This window comes from Ceratotherium simum, chromosome 35 (assembly GCF_057802395.1).
Source record: "Ceratotherium simum simum isolate JZ-2026a chromosome 35, ASM5780239v1, whole genome shotgun sequence".
Taxonomy (NCBI): Eukaryota; Metazoa; Chordata; class Mammalia; order Perissodactyla; family Rhinocerotidae; genus Ceratotherium; species Ceratotherium simum.
Window position 1 is genome coordinate 25,201,450 of NC_141934.1, and position 20,976 is coordinate 25,222,425.

The 20,976-nt window shown below is 38.7% G+C and overlaps 1 protein-coding gene across 14 annotated transcripts in view; it reads right to left on the bottom strand.

Annotated features, from left to right (window-relative positions):
• Nucleotides 1-1,009: 1,009 nt before the first annotated feature.
• The window catches only part of MPHOSPH9 (M-phase phosphoprotein 9), a 62,573-nt gene continuing 42,606 nt past the window's right edge, over nucleotides 1,010-20,976 (bottom strand). For 12 of the 14 annotated variants that reach the window (XM_087423398.1, XM_087423390.1, XM_087423387.1 and 9 more), the window contains 9 exons: nucleotides 19,542-19,643; nucleotides 14,085-14,219; nucleotides 13,020-13,195; nucleotides 12,080-12,226; nucleotides 11,155-11,275; nucleotides 9,987-10,090; nucleotides 8,537-8,763; nucleotides 8,162-8,230; nucleotides 1,010-5,565 (listed from right to left, as the gene is read on the bottom strand). In XM_087423398.1, the coding sequence (XP_087279524.1) occupies nucleotides 5,464-5,565; nucleotides 8,162-8,230; nucleotides 8,537-8,763; nucleotides 9,987-10,090; nucleotides 11,155-11,275; nucleotides 12,080-12,226; nucleotides 13,020-13,195; nucleotides 14,085-14,219; nucleotides 19,542-19,643 (1,183 nt within the window). In that variant the 3' untranslated portion in view covers nucleotides 1,010-5,463. Of the gene's footprint in view, nucleotides 5,566-8,161; nucleotides 8,231-8,536; nucleotides 8,764-9,986; nucleotides 10,091-11,154; nucleotides 11,276-12,079; nucleotides 12,227-13,019; nucleotides 13,196-14,084; nucleotides 14,220-19,541; nucleotides 19,644-20,976 lie in introns of those variants that run through there. The other 2 variants (XM_087423397.1, XM_087423396.1) reach the window with 2 other exon arrangements.

Genomic DNA, 20,976 nt, shown 5'->3' on the forward strand with positions numbered 1-20,976 from the left:
TTGTCACTCAAATAGCTGTAAAAAAATGAAGTTTTTCAGGAGTAGAATGAAATCTAGGGGGAACAAACTGCGTAAGACTTCGTGAGGCGTTTGGAATGTTGCGGGTAAGCCAAAGGTAGTTAACTGAAGTCCAAACCTAGCTTCGGGGGTACCCCTATCAGTTACAGGCCAGATTTGTAGAAACAGGCATCAAAGAGTTCTTTCCTCAAGACACCAAATATGCTCTGGGCCCAAAACATGAAAATTCTCGTTGGTCATCAAACGGAGCGAGGGGAAAAGTAGCCAGAGGGTGTGTGTGCGTGAAGCTCTAGTCCTCGACCTCAAGAAGGTACCTGAAGAGGATCAGAAATCGCTTCATTTTGACTCTCCAATTGGAAAATAAAAAGACCAAGAGGTATTAGGTGAAATTTAAAAGGTGTATATTTTGATTGAGCAAGGATAGGCTTGTTTGCCAAGATCTGAAATAAACCAGGGCACGCCTAAAACCTAGTGGTAGTCTACCCATCACTAAGGATCACCTTAAACGGTTGAGGAGGCGGGAGGGCTTTCCCTTGGAAGGGCAAGTGCAAGCTAAAACTAAAGCAGTCCAAGATGAGTTCAGATAAAGTCAGGGAGAGAAAAACCCACCAAAGGCTGTTCATCTCCTTGGGTTACTACTGTCAGAATTGGAGACTGAATGTGCCAGGAAAACCACCATTACATGACTCGCCTCAAAATACCAGTCTTATGATGATCACACTGACACAGGTGGTGTCCCATCAAATACTAAACCCTCAACTCCTTCCCTCCACCAAGAAGTGCCCTAAGATCCATTAAGATTTTCAGAGCATCACAGACCTCCAGAGTGAGGTCTTGACCTGTACACCAGTCAGAACTGAGCACCTGGACAGATACCATCGTAACCCTGCAATGACTGTACTCAAACTAGTTAACTCAGAGGACTTAACACCATTAAAAACAGATCCCACAGTTAGCCGGAAGGAATAAATACACTAACATCACAAGACAGTTCATATCCACAAATATTTATTGAGTGCCTGTATGCAAGAATGAAGGAGAGATGGTCGCTGCTCTCGTGGAGCTCACAATTTCGTTTCTCCAGGATTTGACCAGATTTAACAACTGCAACAAGCACCTGTCTGTCTAACCAGCAGCAGCACTACAGGAAGCAAAGTTTTCACATTGTATTGGTCACTGTTACAGTGCAAGTGTGAAGAAAACATAATTATCTTTGAAGTCTGTAGTCATAGCAATGACGTGGTGTATAATGTCCAGCAAATGTAAATTTATGGCTCGACTCCTACTACTAGAGAGGGGTCTATTGAAGTAAAACACAAATCAGAAGGGGAAGGCTTAGTAATATGAATTCTAAGAATACAGGTGGAGTTTATTATCAAACTGCCACACAACTCTTGGCAGGGCAGGAAATTATTTCCTGCAAAATGTGTGCAATACAATAGGTTTAATCAGACCTGCAGATCTCATAACCATACACATTCATTCATGATGGGTAAATGTGATTTACCTTTATGATTCCTAAAGAGCTCTAGGTGTGCATTTATTTTTTAAAGCTTCTTAAAGACTCGCAGCACAAGTGGCACATTAGTGAAAACTGCTTGAGATATCTCAAAATTAAAATGACAAAAATGTCTAATTTTACTACATATGTAAGTGCAGAGTTCAGAATGCAAATAGCATTCAGCAAAGCACCTGAGTTAAAAACGGGACTGTTTTGGTTGCTTATGAAACTCTAAATCATAATCTTCATACAGATCTTCTGACGTCCAGTGGCAGGCATGTCCTTCACGTAGTCCCGCTTCACAGGCTTCACCTTTAGATGTCTAATTATGGAACACTCAAAAGAGCAATTATTTTGATAACATTGGCAATACTTTAAGGGAAATAGCCTATATTTGTATCAAAAACCCCCAAATCACCTATTTTATTTAAGATCAAAGTGCTTCTGGGCCGGCCCCGTGGCTTAGCGGTTAAGCGCTCACGCTCCGCTACTGGCGGCTCGGGTTTGGATCCCGGGCGCGCACCGACGCACCGCTTCTCCGGCCATGCTGAGGCCACGTCCCACATACAGCAACTAGAAGGATGTGCAACTATGACATACAACTATCTACTGGGGCTTTGGGGGGAAAATAAATAAATAAATAACAAAGTGCTTCTTAACTTACACTCGACAGGTTATCAATTTTATTAGTCATAAAAAAAAAAATCTTGCACGAGAGGGAAGCTCATTTAAACTCCAGGAAAGCTCATTTTTTGCAAAAAGGTGGACAGAACATCTTAGACCACCTAACAGAAATGTCAACCAACCCAAGGCAGTTTTTAAGTCAATTGCCAGGCACACAATCTACTTTTCTATTTTAAAAGTACTAAATCGCTACTTCAAAAGCCTATTTAACTCAGAATGAATCTACTACTTATTGAAAATTTACTAAGCACCAAGCACTTTACATAATCTCCCTTAATGGAAGCTTCTTATTGGTTCATCTTGTCTTTTACTGCAGAGGAAGGCAGGCCTGAGTGTGACCCGGGTCTGCCTGACTCTCCTGTCCCCTGCCCAGCTGCTGTGGTCCTGGCGCCGCCACTTGAACTACATCGATTACTGCTTCAGTCAGAACCTGCATTTTAACTTGGGCTCCCGAAGGGCGTTTCCCCACCTCAGGAGGCTTGGTAAGGGAACAGCAGGGGCAGATCCAGGTGAAAGGAGAGTATTAACCCTATTTGCATTTAAAAAGGCACTTCCCAGAGGCGGAAGGTTCTCTTAAGGTTTCTTACCAACTGCAGCTCAGCCCCAGCCGGCAACAAGAATAGTTTACCTCCCTGGGATAATAGTCGCTTTTTGAGATTGCCACCTTTTCTGCTTTTAGGGTGAGTTGTTTTGGAGCCAAGCGTCCTAAGTTAAGCATTACCGAAGGGAGAGAAGGTAAGGATTTCCCTTGGTTTCTCTCTTCACAGCTATGAAGAAAAAAAAATTTTTTTTAAATAAGTGACTGGTACTTCCAATCTAGTACACACTTCAAAAATCAATGCATATGTTTTCTGAGAGAGAGGCACAGAAAATGTGTTGATGGAACTTAATACCTTTCTGGGAATAAGCCAATACAGACTACTAAGAAGATAACTCCTTGACAAAATAAAACTATAATCTCTTCTGAAATGGCAATTTCCTAGTCTTAGGAATGTAGCAGACTTCACGATATAAGGAGGGAACAATGAAATATCCTAATAATTTCAAGTTCATTCTTTTTTTTTTTTTTATAATTTTATTTTATTTATTTTTCCCCCCAAAGCCCCAGTAGATAGTTGTATGTCATAGCTGCACACCCTTCTAGTTGCTGTATGTGGGACACGGCCTCAGCATGGCCGGAGAAGGGGTGCCTCAGTGCGCGCCCGGGATCCGAACGCGGGCCGCCAGTAGCGGAGTGCGCGCACTTAACCGCTAAGCCACGGGGCCGGCCCTCAAGTTCATTCTTAACGTCATATATTGGACACGTTACAGGGAACATCATCCGTAAAGTCAATCCCTTTATTAGGTCTCGACACAGCTGTACTGGAGTTTGATTAAATGAACTTCTTCTTTACTGTAACTATGAGATTGAAAAAAAGAAAAAAAGCTAGAAAAAGATAGCAAGAATAAAGGCACTTGATTCTGTTGATGAGCAATTTTGATTAGCCCGGTATCTTCAACTGGGTGCAGGAGTTGGGAGCCAAGGTTATAGGAGCAGGAGAGGCTGCTGCCAGACTGCCCCTCCTTGCTGCAAGTCCCCCCTCAGGCTGAGAAGGGAGCATGGCTATGGGCACCAGGCTGGAGCTCAGCCGTGTGAAGCTTTGGTGAAGGGTGCTCACAGGTCATCTGAGATCCCTGCTGGAAGGCATATGTATATCCTCTAATGGAATAACATTTGGCTTGGTTCACTTAACTATAGCTATTAAGAGCCACATGAGGAGGAGAAAAAGCTTCAAAAGTAAACCAAAATTTAAAACCTGAGCATTTTCAGTGGGAATCAATTTTGAAAGTTTGGAATGAGTCTGTTTATCACCGTGTACTAAGCTGAAATATGTGGGCCCTAGGTTCTGACTGGCAACCAAAAAGTGGACTTAGGGCCGGCCCAGTGGCATAGTGGTTAGTTCACGCGCTCTGCTTCACTGGCCCAGGGTTCCCAGGTTCGGATCCCAGGTGTGGACCTATGCACCGCTCATCAAGCCATACTGTGGTGGGGTCCCATATACAAAGTAGAGGAAGACTGGCACAGATGTTAGCTCTGGGACAATCTTCCCCACCAAAAAAAAAAAGTGGACTTAGCCCAGACTTGACCAGCAATCAGGACAGAGACCTGCTAGAGCGCCCGATCAGAGCCCAGGCTCCTGCCCAGGGGCTACTTCCAAGAGCCAGAGGTACTGCCAATGCAGTGGTCTGGAGCCCTCCAGCAAGGCCAAGCTAAAGGCACGGGGCTCCATCCAGATCCACTCCCTGTCCATTCACTAGCAGAGGTTACTCTGATCTCAGTCCAGTGTTCTTACTGAACCTACTATGGGAGTACTTATTTTTCTTTTTGGCAGGAGTGGAGGGGGTGGAGAAGGGTTACAAATGTCTGCATGACAACTCTGACTGACCACTGAAACCACGAACCTTGAGGAAACCAGGGCTGGTCTTACTACCACACTGGGTGGTGGCCCGCATGTCATCAAAGGTTTATCTATCAACTGACTGTCAAGGGTGGGACACGAGTTACGTTCAGAATGACAAGCACAAAGCTACAGCTCTCTAATTGTTTAACTTTTTCTGAAAAGTACTATATATATGACAAAATTGAGAATTACATCCTTCTCATTTTTCTTTCCTTATAAATAATAACATTTAAGAGAAACAAAATGAGTTATATTCATGTAGTTCTGAAAGCTTTCCAATATTCCATTATTACTATTCTAATATTCACTCTAAGACGTTTCAAACAGGAATTGCATTATTATTTTTAAAAAACTTCAACACAACTAAAAATCCAGAGTATGCTGTAATTTTTTTGCATTTAGCATGTATCAGTCTATCATTATGAAAGCTGTTCTTAAGCATTTATTTAAAAAAAATCATATTCACAATGTAGAACAAGTTTATAAAATTGGTGTGCAAAGTGAATCATAAAAGGATAACACTATTTAGAAACAAGCTGCCTCCGCTGTTCACGTTTCCTTATTCTTGATATAAATTGGAGACATACTAAAAATAATACTTTTTAAATAGTAAAATATACAAGAGATTCCTGAGCATAACAAAAATATCTCGAAAATATGTGGTCATTTGAAGTATAAAATAGCAAGTGTAAAGAAGAACATGATTGTAAAACTACTGTTTGAAGGCTTATAAACAGTACAAAATAGTTTGCCTTTTCTGAATGCATAATTATACATTAGTGCAAACAAAAATGTCTCAAAATTTAATGGCTACAAATCTCAAAGATTTGCAGAGGTGCGCAAAACATGAAATTTCTTTAATGTCATGCGAACTGAACCCAGTTCTCGATTAATCCTTTCCAAACGATCTTCCAAGGCTTCCTAGATGAAAATAACGGAAAAAGTTTAATTAGAATTCTACATCAAGTTCACTGGTTCAATAACTACCACCAAATTGCCCTTTCTTCTAGCAAAACAACAAGTATAAACATTAAAATTACAAATAGTCATTTTGCTTTTTAAACAAATCATCTTTATATGACTTCTCTTAAACTGAACAATGTGAATCAACTGTTCAAGCATTCCAAAGAACTGCTGCACTTTAAAATATTCTTAGTACGTTGGTCCACTGAGTATGTGGAAATTTTAGTAATGGCAACACAATCGAGCAGCGGGAGATCACTCTTTGACTTTGTTGAACTGAGAACAAGAGTGCAAGAGGAACTTCCCTAGGAGGTGCTTCACACGTTTCACCAGAAGAAACGGACACGTTTGACTGGTGCCATATCCCACTTACATTACATCAAATAACTCTTCTGACAAAAATTTCTAAGTCAAAAAGGAAAAAAACATTGGAGGAGACTTTTCCAAGGAACAAGAGATTTCAGAATGAATCAATGTAACAACTGCTATTTTTACATAAATAGTACTACTGTTAAATAAATAGTACCTGGAATATATATTTATTAGTTTAGATACTTTATTCAGTATTAACTCCAATGGTATCCTGAAATAAAACTTAATTTTCTCTTAAAAAATTTTCTCCTCTAACTTTAATTATAAAAAGATTATACGTTCATTATAGAATATTTAGAAGACAGATGAGTAAAAAGTAACAGATAAAGCAGTTCCTCTTTCCTGTTTTTTCTGCAGAAATGCACACCATTTTTAAGAAGAAAAATAAAAACAGAATCAAACTCTCTACTTCAAAATGTTTTTCAGGGCCGGCCCCATGGCTTAGCGGTTAAGTGCACGCGCTCCGCTGCTGGCGGCCTGGGTTTGAATCCCGGGCGCGCACTGATGCACCGCTTCTCCAGCCATGCTGAGGCTGTGTCCCACATACAGCAACCAGAAGGCTGTGCAACTATGACATACAACAATTTACTGGGGCCTTGGGGGGGAAAAAAAAAAAAAAAATGTTTTTCAAATGAACTTTTCTTGTTATGAAATATCCTTCTACGACACTGTTTTAAATTAATGTGCAATATTCCATCAGATATACCATATTTAACCAAGAATCTTTTAGTAGAAAATTTAGGTTGCTTCCAATTTTAGATATCACAAATAACACTACAATAAATATTCTTAAACGTATCTTTTTGCACATACTTCTTTGCACATATCTATATCTCTTTGCACATATCTGTCATTATTGCCTTAGGAATCATTCCCAGAAGTAAAAATGCTAGGTCTAAAGAAATACAAAATTCAGTTTTGGATATGTGTCAAGCTGCACTCCAGAAAATTTGTGACAATTTCAACTTCCCCCTGTGGTGTATGAGAATAAGCTTTTCCCCATCCTGGATACTGTTTTCTTAAAAAAATATCTGCCAATGCAATAGTTTAAAAAAAATGGTGCTTTTGTTTAAATGTGTATTTTTTTTTTTAATTCATTGTTGAGGCTGAACATTTTTCATCTTTTTTTGCCTGATTTTACCTTTCTCACTTACGAATCACATGTATGTATCCTCATCCCCTTTTTGCTGCCAGTTGTCTTCTTACTGGACTGAAACAGCTTTGACATATATAAACAGAAACTAATGCCCTCTAAGTCTTATTTTAAGAGCTTATAATCATTATATAAAAATATACCAAACAAATGTTTCAGGTAGATTTAGTTTTTCTTCAGTCTTTCCAGTAAACTATTATAAGAAGACTTTCATGTGTTGAGTCTTATAACTCACTGAATAAAAACTTTCAGAACAATAAAAAGACAACATCAGAAAAAAAAGAGAAGTTAGGGACACAGAGCCTAGAAAAAGACTATTTTTCTTTGCTATTTTCTTGTGTGTTTCTTTCTTTCTGGTATCACAGATCAGTCTGAAAATGAACTTTTCCTGAAGTTAAGGCACTGAAAAGCCAAAACATGCAGTTATATAAAAGACATATACTTGTTATATTTAAAATGTTACAAAAAGAGCAGATTTAAAATGTCCCATGGTTTCATGCATTTTAATTCTCTTTGAAAAGCAACTAAAAGAAATACACATGGCCCACATCTCCTGCACCATCTCCTGCTCAATAATGGAATCACATCTCTCTCTCTTTAACCTCTAACGCTATTCCAGTTGCAAAGCGCAAATGTTTTACATATTTACTAAATGGAAAGGAGTTCAGAAATAAATTACCGACTGGAGGGGAAAAAACAAACACAAAAAGAGAGATTTCATGTGACAGCATTAACTTAATGTAAAATCGGAAAAAAGATATATTGCCATTTGCTCCCAAGTTAGTTTCTTGAAAACATAATGGAATGAACAACTTTTTCTTGAGGTATAAAGGTAAAATTTTTATTCCTGAAAGCTAGCATGCAGTTATAGAATATACTATACTCACCAAAGACTTCCTATAAAGCCTAAAAGTTTTGACCAATTGTATCAGTGTGCCTAAAAACCATGATTTAAAAAAATCATCTTGGATAAACAGAGCACTGACTAGCATCAAGCCTCTAACGCAAATGCGAGCTAAGACATTTCACCTGATTTAATCTTGTCTGCAAAGTGATTCGTCCTCCAGTAGAAGGCATTCGACTTAGTGCTGCCTCAATCTGTTAAGACAAAAAAATGTTTAAATAAAAATAGAAGAATTCTAATTACCGGCAGGGAGGTTTATAACAGAATGGAAAGAAAAGACTTCAGCCTAGTATTTTCTTGTCCATCTTGCCTTCCCATAAGTTCCCTCTGTCATAATTAGTAACGACAGCTCGGCTCAAACACGTTTCCAGTGCAGCTTTGCTGTGGTATCCACAGTAACTTCCCGGGATGGGTTTGTCTCAATAATTCCCTTCTGACTATTCCTCAGACATAAGCATTGAGTTCAGAAAAACATTAAAAAAATTTTTTTTTGTTATTACCTGGTCCTTTTCTTTTGTAAGTTCATCAAAAAACCGTTCCGTTTCAGCTAGGGTCCTAATTTTTGCTGTATATTCAAAATCATAACCATGGGGTGCTACTGAAGCAGGCTGACACTGTGCAGAGCTCACTGACTTATTCTTCTCCCAGGCGGATCTCATGGAGGCTTTCCTCATTCCATTTGGCAACAGTTCGGGGGAAGAGCTATGATTAACAGGGGTGTCGGTGGCTTTTTCAGAATATTTTTTTTGTCAGAGAGAAAAAAAATTTATTTCTTATCAATTTTTCTAATAGATCGTATATATACTAAATAGGTTACAGTCATATTTTCTCACAGTCATATTATTCTCCACAGAATTCTAAAAGCTTTGCCCTCAGTTTGACAATCTTCACAACTTGCCTAACTGAATATATGCAAACTTTCTGTAAACTTAAATGAACTTAAGTTAAACTTAAGTAAACTCAAAGCAAAAAAAAAGTTTAAAAACTAAACAACATATTTAGTGGACATACACCAACATTAACATTTTAAGGACCTACCCAAATGATTTCATATACATTATCTTATAACTTTATTCCAAACTTAGAATATAAATGAGAAAAGAGAAAAAAATCACTTGAAGCTTAAGTTGTACATAAGTAATAGAATATGAAACTACAGTCATGTGCCACATAATGACGTTTGGGTCAAGGACGGACCACATATACAATGGTGGTCCCACAAGCCCAGGTCTGTAGTGGGCTATACCATCTAGGTGTGTATAAGCACACTTTGTGATGTTTGCACAATGACAAAATCGCCTGAGGATGCATTTCTCAGAACAGATTCCTGTCACTAAGTGACGCATGACACTAAAGAGAAAAACTGAACAGTATGGCCCTGGTAATTCAACATTAACCTGTACCTCAGTTTCCCAACTTTTCAATGAGGATAACAACATTTAGACACAAGATGAGCATCGTGAATTTTTTTTTTTTTTATGGCTATCTTCTTCTTCTTTCTTTTTTTTTTCGTGAGGAAGATCAGCCCTGGGCTAACATCTATGCCAATCCTCCTCTTTTTGCTGAGGAAGACCGGCCCTGAGCTAACATCTATTGCCAATCCTGCTCCTTTTTTTCCCTTTTACTCCCCAAAGCCCCAGTAGATAGTTGTATGTCACAGTTGCACATCCTTCTAGTTGCTGTATGTGGGAAGCCGCCTCAGCATGGCTGGACAGGACAAGCGGTGCATCGGTTCGTGCCAGGGATCCGAACCCAGGCCGCCAGTAGCGGAGCGCGCACACTTAACCACTAAGCCATGGGGCCAGCCCCTGTGAATGCTTATTTTTAAAGGCCCTTGAGTAGAAAAATATTTAAGTGCAGGATATTATAACATTCAGAACCTTGAAGATACCAGAAACTCACAAAATGAATGACTAAAACCATAAGTAATAATTTTTTAGTAAAAGATACCTTCCGAGTCATCTAGAGGAAGAAACTGGAGTTGTTTTCTTGGAGTGGTACGTTGTAATGCTGACACAGGAATGGTATCTAAATCATCCAAAAGTATATCAAATCTATTGAATGAAGCAAGTTACTTGTGAGAAAAAAATGTTAACTGATTTTCCCTATCTCCACTAGAGAGATGAGCTGGCATCCAGTTAACTCACAAACTTATATTTTTTTCTTAAAAAAAAGCTGGTCATATAATTTTCTAAAACTGGAATTTAACTTATATTTTCTAACACAAAATTATATTTACATAGTAGAGACTTAAAGCATTTCCCCATACATTATCTCAACTTGTCTTTATAACAACCTTATAAAATAGGCAGGGCAGGTATTATTATCCCCGTTTTACAGAAGAGGAAACTGAGGTTCAATGCACTTAGGTAATCTCTCCAAGAGCCCGAGGGAGCTGGGTCTCTGGCTCTTCTATCTTAGGAGTCAGTGGTCTCCCCACTGCTGACCACAGCGCAGAGAGAGGACGATTTTCTCCGGAGCACATGTAAACTTAGGTTTAGTGCCAGGGCCATACCCAGACAGCCCACTTTCTTGTACAAATGGCTCGAGAATTTCCCTGTATCATAAACCTTTTCAGGAAAACAAAGAATTACCATTCTACATCCAAAAGCTGGAAAGAGGTTCTAGAGCGGTATTTAAAATTTAGTAGTAGCCAGTTTATGTAGAAACTGTTTTCATGTATTATAGTACTTTTCTGCTTGTAGTATGACAATCATTTAAATGATTTAAATCCACAGAGTTCCCATTGTCAACTGAAAAATCAGTAATAGCTAGAGGCACAGCTGACATTTTTAAAAAGTCAATAATATATATATATATATTTGTGTGTATGTGTGTGGGAGAGAGAGGAAGATTAGCCCTGAGCAACATCTGTTGCCAATTCTCCTCTTTTTGCTGAGGAAGATTGGCCCTGGGCTAACATCCCCGCCCATCTTCCTCCACTTTATATGGGATGCCACCATACCATGGCTTAACAAGCGGTGTGTGTCTGTCCACGCCCAGGATCCCAACCCACGAACCCCAGGCTGCCAAAGCGGAGTGCGTGAACTTAACCGCTATGCCACCGGGCCAGCCCCAATAATATATATATTTTATTCTACAATTTCAGAGAACTTACCGAATTGGACTGCTTTCATTTTTGCTAAGTAGATGACTAAATCCTGGGGACAAATTTTCTTTAGGGGATCGCTTTGGACTATAAGCCACAGTCACTGGTGTTAACATAATCTCTCTTTTTGCTACAGAAGAAAACGAAGAGTAAATATTTTTTTCCTTCTATATATGTGTCATATTGGCAGAACATAGTTTCTTTTTCAGTACTTTTTTTCTAACTTTAAAAGGAACTACATTTATATTGTAAAACTTTTTGAAAGATAAATAAGAGTATACAAAACAAAAATAAAATAATGCATAATCCTAACATCCAGAGGGAACCACTGTCAACATTTTAGTATATTAGACTGTAGTTTCAGCACTCTGACTCAAAACTGGTTTTTCAGGATTTTAGAAGTCAACTGGAAATAAGATGGCAACACCAGCACACTAGTAAACATTCCTATAACACAGCACATACGAATCTCACCTGTCATGCAAACAGAAGTGAGGATACAGAAATCCACTGCTTAACTTTAAAACCATACTTGTAATTGGCTAAAGAAAAAGGTCACTAATGCTGAGTAATCTTAGGTAAATGTATGAAAAGCATCACCTTTTTTCAGGCTAGCTTAAATTAATCTGTTTGAACTAACGCTTAATTAGATAATTGTCTACTATGTCGAAAACTGTGAAGTACTATTAGTTGCCAAAATTTTGCAGGACGCACCAAAAATCTCACTTTAATAAACTGAGAATTTCTTCAGTTATAGTCACAGTATCTGTGCATTCAGACAATGTTATTACTGACAAGATCATATCTAGGGATCCTGTGCTCAGAGCACTCTACCAGGTGTGAGGGAGAGTATAATGGAAACAAATATCAAACCGAGTGCACAGCTCAGACGTCCCTGTTTTGAGCCCAAGAGATACAGATATCTAACTCTTACTTGGAGTACTTGTTTTACGATTTGAAGGTGGTAAAGATGACGATCTCTGTGAAGCAGAGTTAAATCTCTTTTGTCTTTGCTGGGCACATTTCTCTGGGGACCGACTTGCATTGACTGAGGTTTCACTTTGTCGAGGATTCACTAATTCTGTAACAGACAAATGTAAAGAAAAAAAAAAATCACACAAAACAAACCCAGCTTCAGTTATCTGCCTTTATTAACAGATGGTTACACCAGGCAAACAATTCATCTCACTACCTAGGTTCTAATGATTATTTGCAAATGTGCCACATTATAATCATAAAAAATGCTTGATGAAGAAAAATGTGGGCGTTTATAATGAATTCATTCTGGTTCCCTGTTTACAATTGGCACTCAAGGTGATTTTTCAAGAGAGTTTATTTTCAGAAAGCAGGTCACTAATTTATTTACTAGGAGATACTGCTTTGGAGAAGTAATGCCAGAGACGTTAATGACGTGATTAGCAAGCCCAAACAAGTAAGCTCCAGAGAAAGCACAAGGACCTGTGAACAAAACAGTATTCAAGATACTTCACGTCCCACCGACAGACACTCAGTAACCAAGAAAGGGAAGAGTAGGAAATGTTACACCTCACTTTATGAACACCAAACATCTCTCGTAACTTTTCGTGGTGCGTAAGTAAGACAAATGGATGTAGAAATTTGTCAAACATCCTTAAGAATGCCATGTAAATCTTTAATAATCAGAACGCAATATGTAATTTGCTTTGTATAAAAGGTACATGTTATGCCATGACCGTGATAACTTATCTATGAAATGGGGCTGAAGCAGCAGTAAAATAAATTTAACTTTTAATTTCATTACTTGAGGAATTTCATTTTAAAGAAGGTAATATAATTGGAGAAAGGGGAAGATATCTATATATCTATATATATCAAACAAGCAATAAAATACCTACTATTTGAGGTGTCCTCTTTCTCAGTCTGTGTGCCCCAATTTTTAAATATTTTTTTTTCATCAAGTTCTTTTAACGCTTTCATGATTGGTGTGTCTGAAGTCTCTCTCTGTTTTTTTATCAATAAGCTTGTTGGTGTACTTCCAGGTGAAGAATCCTTTTCTGGAGGAGAATGGTACCTGAAATAATAATCACAAGACACACAGTGCTATGGACTGAATATCTGTGCCCCTCCAAATTCTTATGTTGAAGCTCCAGTCTTCACTGTGATGGTATCTGGAGGTGGGGCCTTTGGGATGTGATTAAGTTTAGATGAGATCGTGAGGGTGGAGCCCCCATGATGGGATTAGTGTCCTTACAAAAAAGGAAGAGACGCAAGATCTCTCTCTGCACACATGTACCAAGGAAAGGCCATGTGAGGAGAGAACCAGGAAAAGGGTTCTCACCAAGAACCTAAGCATGCTGGCCCCCTGATCTCAGACTTCCAGCCTCAGAACCATAGGAAATAAATGCTGTTTAAACCCACCCAGTCTATGGTAATTTGTTATAGCAGCCTGAATTAAGACACACAGGTTACTGGGATTGTTAGGGGAATAACATGCGAGTTGACAATTATACTCCACAATGAATACGTTATGCTTTACGATGCAAATAAATGACAACCTAATCTATATATAATAGACCAGTGCTTCTCACTCCTTTTCATATCCTAGTACATACAGAAATATTATACTTATGTGGCACTCTGGAGTAAATGAACGAGGTTGCTCGTGGGGGCCCGAACTATCCGGAGGGCGAGAGGATCAACATCTTGTCCTAAACACAAGCCCGTGCATGGCGCACCACTGTGCCAGGAGCACAGGCGGGGAAGCTCTGCATAGCTTATGAGAGTAAAATTTCCTAAAAGCATTAGCCTTTCGAAATAAAATAAAAATCAGATCCTCAAAATTAAGACATTAAAGAAACAAGGAGGTGGCTCTTTACACCTTCCTGTACATTTAAAGGCAACTGGAATCTCTAAGAAAACACAACGCCTCCTAAATAGGATCTTTGACACAGTTATCTTACCCAGGAACACAGGTGTCCTCCGGCTGGTTATCCATTTTACTGTCCTGGGTGTCCAAAGGCTGGCCAGTAAAGATGGAATACTCGGCTCCTGGTATCAACCACTTCCGCCTGCTGACATCTGAGGTTGCTAGTGTGCTATGAGAATGAGAAACATTCGGAGGCATTATAAAGTTTGTGCTTCAACTCAGACTGAGCACATACAGAAAACAACCTGCTTTGAAATATTATTTACACATTCACACAGTAATTTAAAAACTGCACATAACAATCTTATTTTAGATACCTGAATTCTATCTTACGGTTTTCAGATCCAACTGAATTGTTCTTTTAGGTTTCTGTTACTTCTGAATATTCCTGAATCAGTCAAGATTCAGGCAGGTACTCTCATATCCACACAGCTTTGATGAACACCCCCAACTAGCCCAACGCCACACTTCACATCCTTCATACCCCATCGTAGCTCAGGGCAAGGAAGGGAAGCAAGAGTGTCCGTCTTGCTCCCTCCAGACCAGCACTGTCCAGTAGAATTTTCTGTAAAAACAGAAACATCTCCTATCTGCACAGGCCCATACAGTAGCCACAAGTCACATACTGCTACTGAACACCTGCAATACGGCTAGCAAGACTGAAGAACCAATTTTTAAATGTTATTTAATTTTAATTAACTTAAATTTAAATAGCCACATGTGGCTCTTGGCACTACTGTATGGAAATGTGGGGTTCTAGACCATTACTTCTCCCACGTTCTTATGCAAGAACCATCGTAGATTAACTAGTCATTCACTAGACTTCAGAACCTGTCTTACTTTCTCCATACCTATTGTTGTCCTTATACTAGGCAGCGTCTGTGTCCACACGTCCTCTCTCCAATGATCTGATTCTGCTCCTCCTTAGTCGCCCCCTCAGAGGATACTCACTAGACTTCGTCATCACCAGGGAACATACCCCTGATTAAGGAACCAGTCTGGCTCACATGTCGAGCATTACCACAGCACTTGGACTGCAAGGCCTGTGATCCTCAGCCTCACCATTTTCTACTCATCAACCCCTGATAGCTTTAACTAGTTCCTCTCTACCTACCCTGGAGTGCCCAGTCCTGATAATAATTAGTCACTGCCTTGACTCTCTTCCCAGCTCACCTTCCATCACAGCTGACTGGCAGCAGAAACCTAAGCCTGGATGACTACAATGATCTTACTTCCTGGTGTCTACACTCCTACAGTTGAGCTTTGCTGGAAAAAAGTCGCCCAACCATGCAGACTGGGGTATCATTACAGAATCACTATCACCCTCCCAAGTGGACACCCAACACCGGCAGGCAACACACCCTTCTGTAATCAACGAGATCCGATTCTCCAATACAACTATCTGACACCCTCTCCACTCTCCTCGAACCTCTCACCCCAGCCTTGGCTGTCAGGTGACAACCTCACCTCACACTTCAGAGAGCAAATAGAAACCATGAACAAGAACTTCTGCCTTCCTCTCTCTGCTCCCTTTCACAACCGAACTTTTTAAGAGTTGCCCCTTTTATCTATTTTCATTTCAACTCCCAGTTACTCCTTTCCTCCTTTTTTCCTCAATTTTTAAATTAAGAAACATTTTAAACATTCTTAGAAAATTACAAAGAATACTATGACACACTCACTCATACTTAATTTTAAGAAATGCTAACATCTTACCATATTTGTTTTTAAGACAAAATTACACATGTATGGTTGTATTTTTTAAATTACATAAAGGGTATAATGTACACACCCTTTTAATGCTTTTTCTACTCAACATTATGTTTGAGATTTACCCATGTTAATACGTAAAGCTCTACCATTTTAATCATTTATCCAAGGTATGAATGTATCAGTTATTTATCCTTTCTTCTGTTGGTGGATGTTTAGGTTCTAATATATCACCTTTCAACGATGCTACAATTAACATGCGTAAGAATTTCTCTAATGTAAATACCTAAAACTAGAACTGCGGAATTTGGGGTGTGCACATCTACATTCTTACTGGATATTGACCAATCACTCTCCAGATGAGCTGTACCAATTTTCAGTCCAATCAGGAGTATGAGAGTTCCTGTTTCTTCACATCTTTCCCAAACTTTACAATGATTAGATTTTAAGTTTGGCCTGTCTGATGGTGGGAGTGGCCTCCCATTATCGTTTTAATTTGCATTTTTCTGATTACCAGCGAAATGAGCATCTTTTCATTTTTATTAGCCATAGGTTTCTTTTTCTGTGAACTACTTGTTTATATTTTTTGGTCACTTTTTTATTGAGGAGGTTGTCTTTTTCTTATTGATTGGTAGGAGTTCTTTATATTCTGAATACTAATCCTTTATTCCTTCCTGATGATTTTAAAATTACAAAATATATCAAGCTTGCGTAGACATACAGAAAACACTCATGCACCAACCATCTCGCTTTTTAAAATCTTGATTCTTTGCTACACATCCTTTAGATTTTTAAAGAGTGGAACACTACAGATACAACTGAAGTCCCTTGGTTACTTCTACAATCTCCTTTTTTCCAAAAGCAACTGTTTATACTAAACTTGTGTTCAGCATTCTCATGCATGTTTTTATACTTTTACTATATCTGTATGAACCCATAAGATATGCAGAACTGTTTTACATGCTGAATTCAATATAAATAGTATCCTATTTCTTTTGCAACTAGTTTTGTTGTTGTTGTTCCACATTATTTTCTTCAGAATAAACCATGCTGACAGTCTAGTTCAGAGGTCAGCAAATTTTTTCTGTAAACAGCCAGATGATAACTATTTTAGGGCTTATAGGTCAGACAGTCTCTGTCACAACTAATCTTCGCCATTGTAGCGCAAAGCAGCTACAGACAATACGTAAATGAATAAGCTTGGTGTGTTCCAATAAAATTTTATTTATGAACACTGAAAATTTGAATTTCATATAATTTTCATGTGTCATGAATATTATTCTTTGATTTTTTTTTTCAAACATTTAAAAACATCCAACAATTCTTTGCTCACAGGCCTTAAAAGAACTGGCATAGGCTGGATTTGGCCTGGGGGCTGTAGTTTGCCAACCCCTGATCTAGTGTATGCACTGTCACACTGTATAGTAATATGCATAAATAGATCACAATATATTAACATTCCAGCTGTTAGACATTTAGGTTGTTTTCATCCACTCTTCAACACACTAGCAACTGGCTTCCACTTCTACTGCTCCATCCAAACTGTCCTCTAGGTCATCAATAACCCCTAGTCTGCAAATCCAACAGACCCTTTCAGTCTTCCTCTCACTTGCTCTCTCAGCAGCATTCAACACCGGCAACTGCATCCATCTTCCTCCTAGTCTTCTAGCGGCTCTTTCTCAGGGTCCTTTGCCAACTCCTTTTCTACCCAACACCAAAACACTGGGGTTCTTCAGAGCTTTGTCCTGGGACCACTTCTCACTATACACACCCATCCATCCTATGGCTTTAAGCACTATCTAGAAAGACAACTCCAACATTTATAAATCCAGCCTAAGAGATTATTTCTGAGCTCCAAACACAAATTTATAATCGCCTGCATGATTTCCACTTAGAATTCACATGAATCTCAAACTAAGATATTCAGGATGGAAATTCTGATCTTTACCCCATGGTCTGCTCTTCCCATCTCTTCCCATGTTCAATACATGGCACCCTTAGTTGTTCACAACAGAAACGAAGGAGTTAACTGACACCTCCCTTTCTTACCTTGCCATCCAATTACAACCATGTTCTGTGGATTCTACCTCCAGAATCTCTCTCAAATCCTTCTCTTCTGTCCATTTCTATGGCCACCAGCCAGCTGACACTCTGTCTCTCCTAGCACTGCAATAGCCTAACTAGTCTCTCCACTTCTACTCTTTTCCTCTCCATCTTCTCCTCACGGCAGGTACATTAAAAAAAAATAGCAAACAGGGCCAGCCTTGTGGCTTAGCGGTTAAGTGCTCGCACTCTGATGCTGATGGCCCAGGTTCGGATCCCAGGCGCGCACCGACGCACCGCTTCTCCGGCCATGCTGAGGCCGCGTCCCACATACAGCAACTAGAAGGATGTGCAACCATGACATACAACTATCTACTGGGGCTTTGGGGGAAAAATAAATAAAATTATTAAAAAAAAAAATAGCAAACAGATGACACAATTTTACTATATAAAACCCTTCAGGGGCTTGCCAATGGACTTAAGAGTAAAATCCAAATTCCCAGCCGTGGCTCAGAAAGCGATATATAATGGGTCAACAATTTCATCTGGGGCTGGACCCGTGGCTTAGCGGTTAAGTGCACGCGCTCCGCTGCTGGCGGCCTAGGTTCGGATCCCGGGCGCGCACCAACGCACCGCTTCTCTGGCCATGCTGAGGCCATGTCCCACATGTAGCAACTAGAAGGATGTGCAGCTATGACATACAACTATCTACTGGGGCTTTGGGGGAAAAAAATAAATAAATAAAAATTAAAAAAAAAAAAAAAAAAAACAATTTCATCTGGGGCTACTTTACCCACCGCTGGCAATATTCAGGTCATACTAGCCTCCTTCAGTTGCTTCCAACATACAGCTAAACTCTTTCCTACCTCAGGACTTAGCAATTTCTCTGCTGGGGACATCTCTCTCCTTCCCTCCACACCTCCCACTGGAACAACTCTACACACACGGCTTATATCTCTGCTTACATGTCACCTCCACAGAAAGGCCTACCCTGACTCCAACCTTAGCCTCCATTTTGTTCATCTCAAATGTTCAATTTCAGTTACTTACATAATTTTTTCTTTAAAAAATTCACTACGTTCTACTAAAATTAACAAAGACCTAGAAAAAGTTTCTCATTTGACAATTATAACTTAGAAAGGTTAAAATTTACAATGATCTACTCATTTAATACTCTTTATTTACACCAAAATCATAATAAAAACCAATTTTAATATGAAAAAAACTTATTCTGTAAACATATCATCAACGTAATGCTCTGAGATTACAACAAAGCTAATTCTGAAAAACTAAAAAAACTAAAAAGAAAAAACCATACAACCTAATGAAGATCCATCTTCATAGATCTTTCCACTAACGTGGGAATAAAACTTCTGGAATTTTAGCACTAAAAGATCTTTTGAGACGTTCTAGACTAATGCTCTTGTTTTTACAGATAATAAAAGTGAGCTCCAAAAATATTAAGTGATTTGCCTAAGGTCACACAGCTGGACGGAGTCAAAAAACAAAAATATCACAAGTCTCCTTACTCCCAATCTGATTTCACTATTTCCTCCTTCTGGAAAATGCCTCTGCATAAGAGCTTTCATGACATCTAATAATTAGATGTTGTTACACATTTAAGTTCTATAATGACATTTAACCCTGACTTTCTTACGATTTAGACAGATGAGCTTCTCAGTTCAATAAAAGAGTACACCTATTTCTAGCTTTACGGAGATTAAATGAAATAACTTACTTGGCACGTGAGGGTCTCATGGGAGTTTTAGAATGATGACGAAGACTTAACATATTTTCATGCTCCACTTGCTTGACCTGAGCTTCAAGTTTTGAAATTGTTCTAATTCAAAAGCAATAAGATAAATTAAGTACATTTCAACAAATTTAAAATATAGCTCAACTACAAATTACTTATTTAACAGACACTTCTAGGAAAGGGGTGACAATAGAGCTGCAAGTCCATAAACTTTTTCATAGTAAAATGCCACTGTTAAACTTTAAAAAGCTGAACAAAATCAGGGAGAATAAACAGAAAGACAAATACAAAAATCTCTACAAAGGAGCATTACACTACAACTGAAGGAAAATGGAGGAACAAATGGACTTAATACAGCAAGTAAAAAAAAGTTTATAAATTTGACTACAGATCAAAACACACAGAGTATAAATTAAATAAAAATAAAATCAATTCAAGTATTCAAATAAATTGCAATTCTAACATGTTTAATTCTAATATGTATGCATTCATGCATACGAAACATGTATAGGTAATGCTCTCACAAAAGAGGAAGCAGGCTTACACCCAACAGCAGAGCTATTAAAAAGAACATCCCATCCTGGACAACTCAACCTACAGGCAGCTCATCCAACTTGTGCCGTGTTCAGAATGGAAGCCTATTTTCAAGTGTACCAACAGAAAACAAGTACTCCGGCCAATTAACTGTTTTGACCATATCTTGACATTCTTTCTGTGCTTTTAAATTTGCATATGCCTTCATCTCATCTTTTAAACTCAAATTTTTACCTACTCTGTTGCAAGGAAGGTTTGGGAAACAACAGCTCTAACAGGGCTGATGCTTTCTACCAACCTGATGAGGAAGCCGTCTCTGGAACTGAATGCACCACAGAAAAGACGTAAGCAGACAGGAAAGCAGGACAGCGTTCCTGTTCCGCCCTGTGGGGGGCCTTCAGAGTGCAGTAAGATCCCTAAATGAGGGACGTTACTTATTTCCAAATACACAAATCTGCTCTAACGTCAATTAGAAATATCTAATCATTCGCCACAAGGACCATTTATGACTGTTCCTACATAATTAAGTAAATCGGATCATGAATATAGTCCCCAAACCAGGTCTTAAAGAAAGTAGATGACTACAAAATTGGTGTAAATGCTATTTTGTTTTTGGAGCACAGAAGTAATTCAGTGAACTAGACTGCTTCTTAAAATTATTTTCAATGGTTTAATATCATTTAGATTTTACCTATGCTGAGAAAATACAAAATGTTTGGTGAAATGTACCTTTCAGGCACAACCACCAATATATTCTAATCATTTAAAAATCTTCTTTGGCTAAAATCAAATATATTTCCAGATCAGGGGAAGATTAGCATTAAACCTAATCTCAAAGTACTTAAAAATCCTCAAGAAAAACTTTCTTTTCATCACTTTCAAT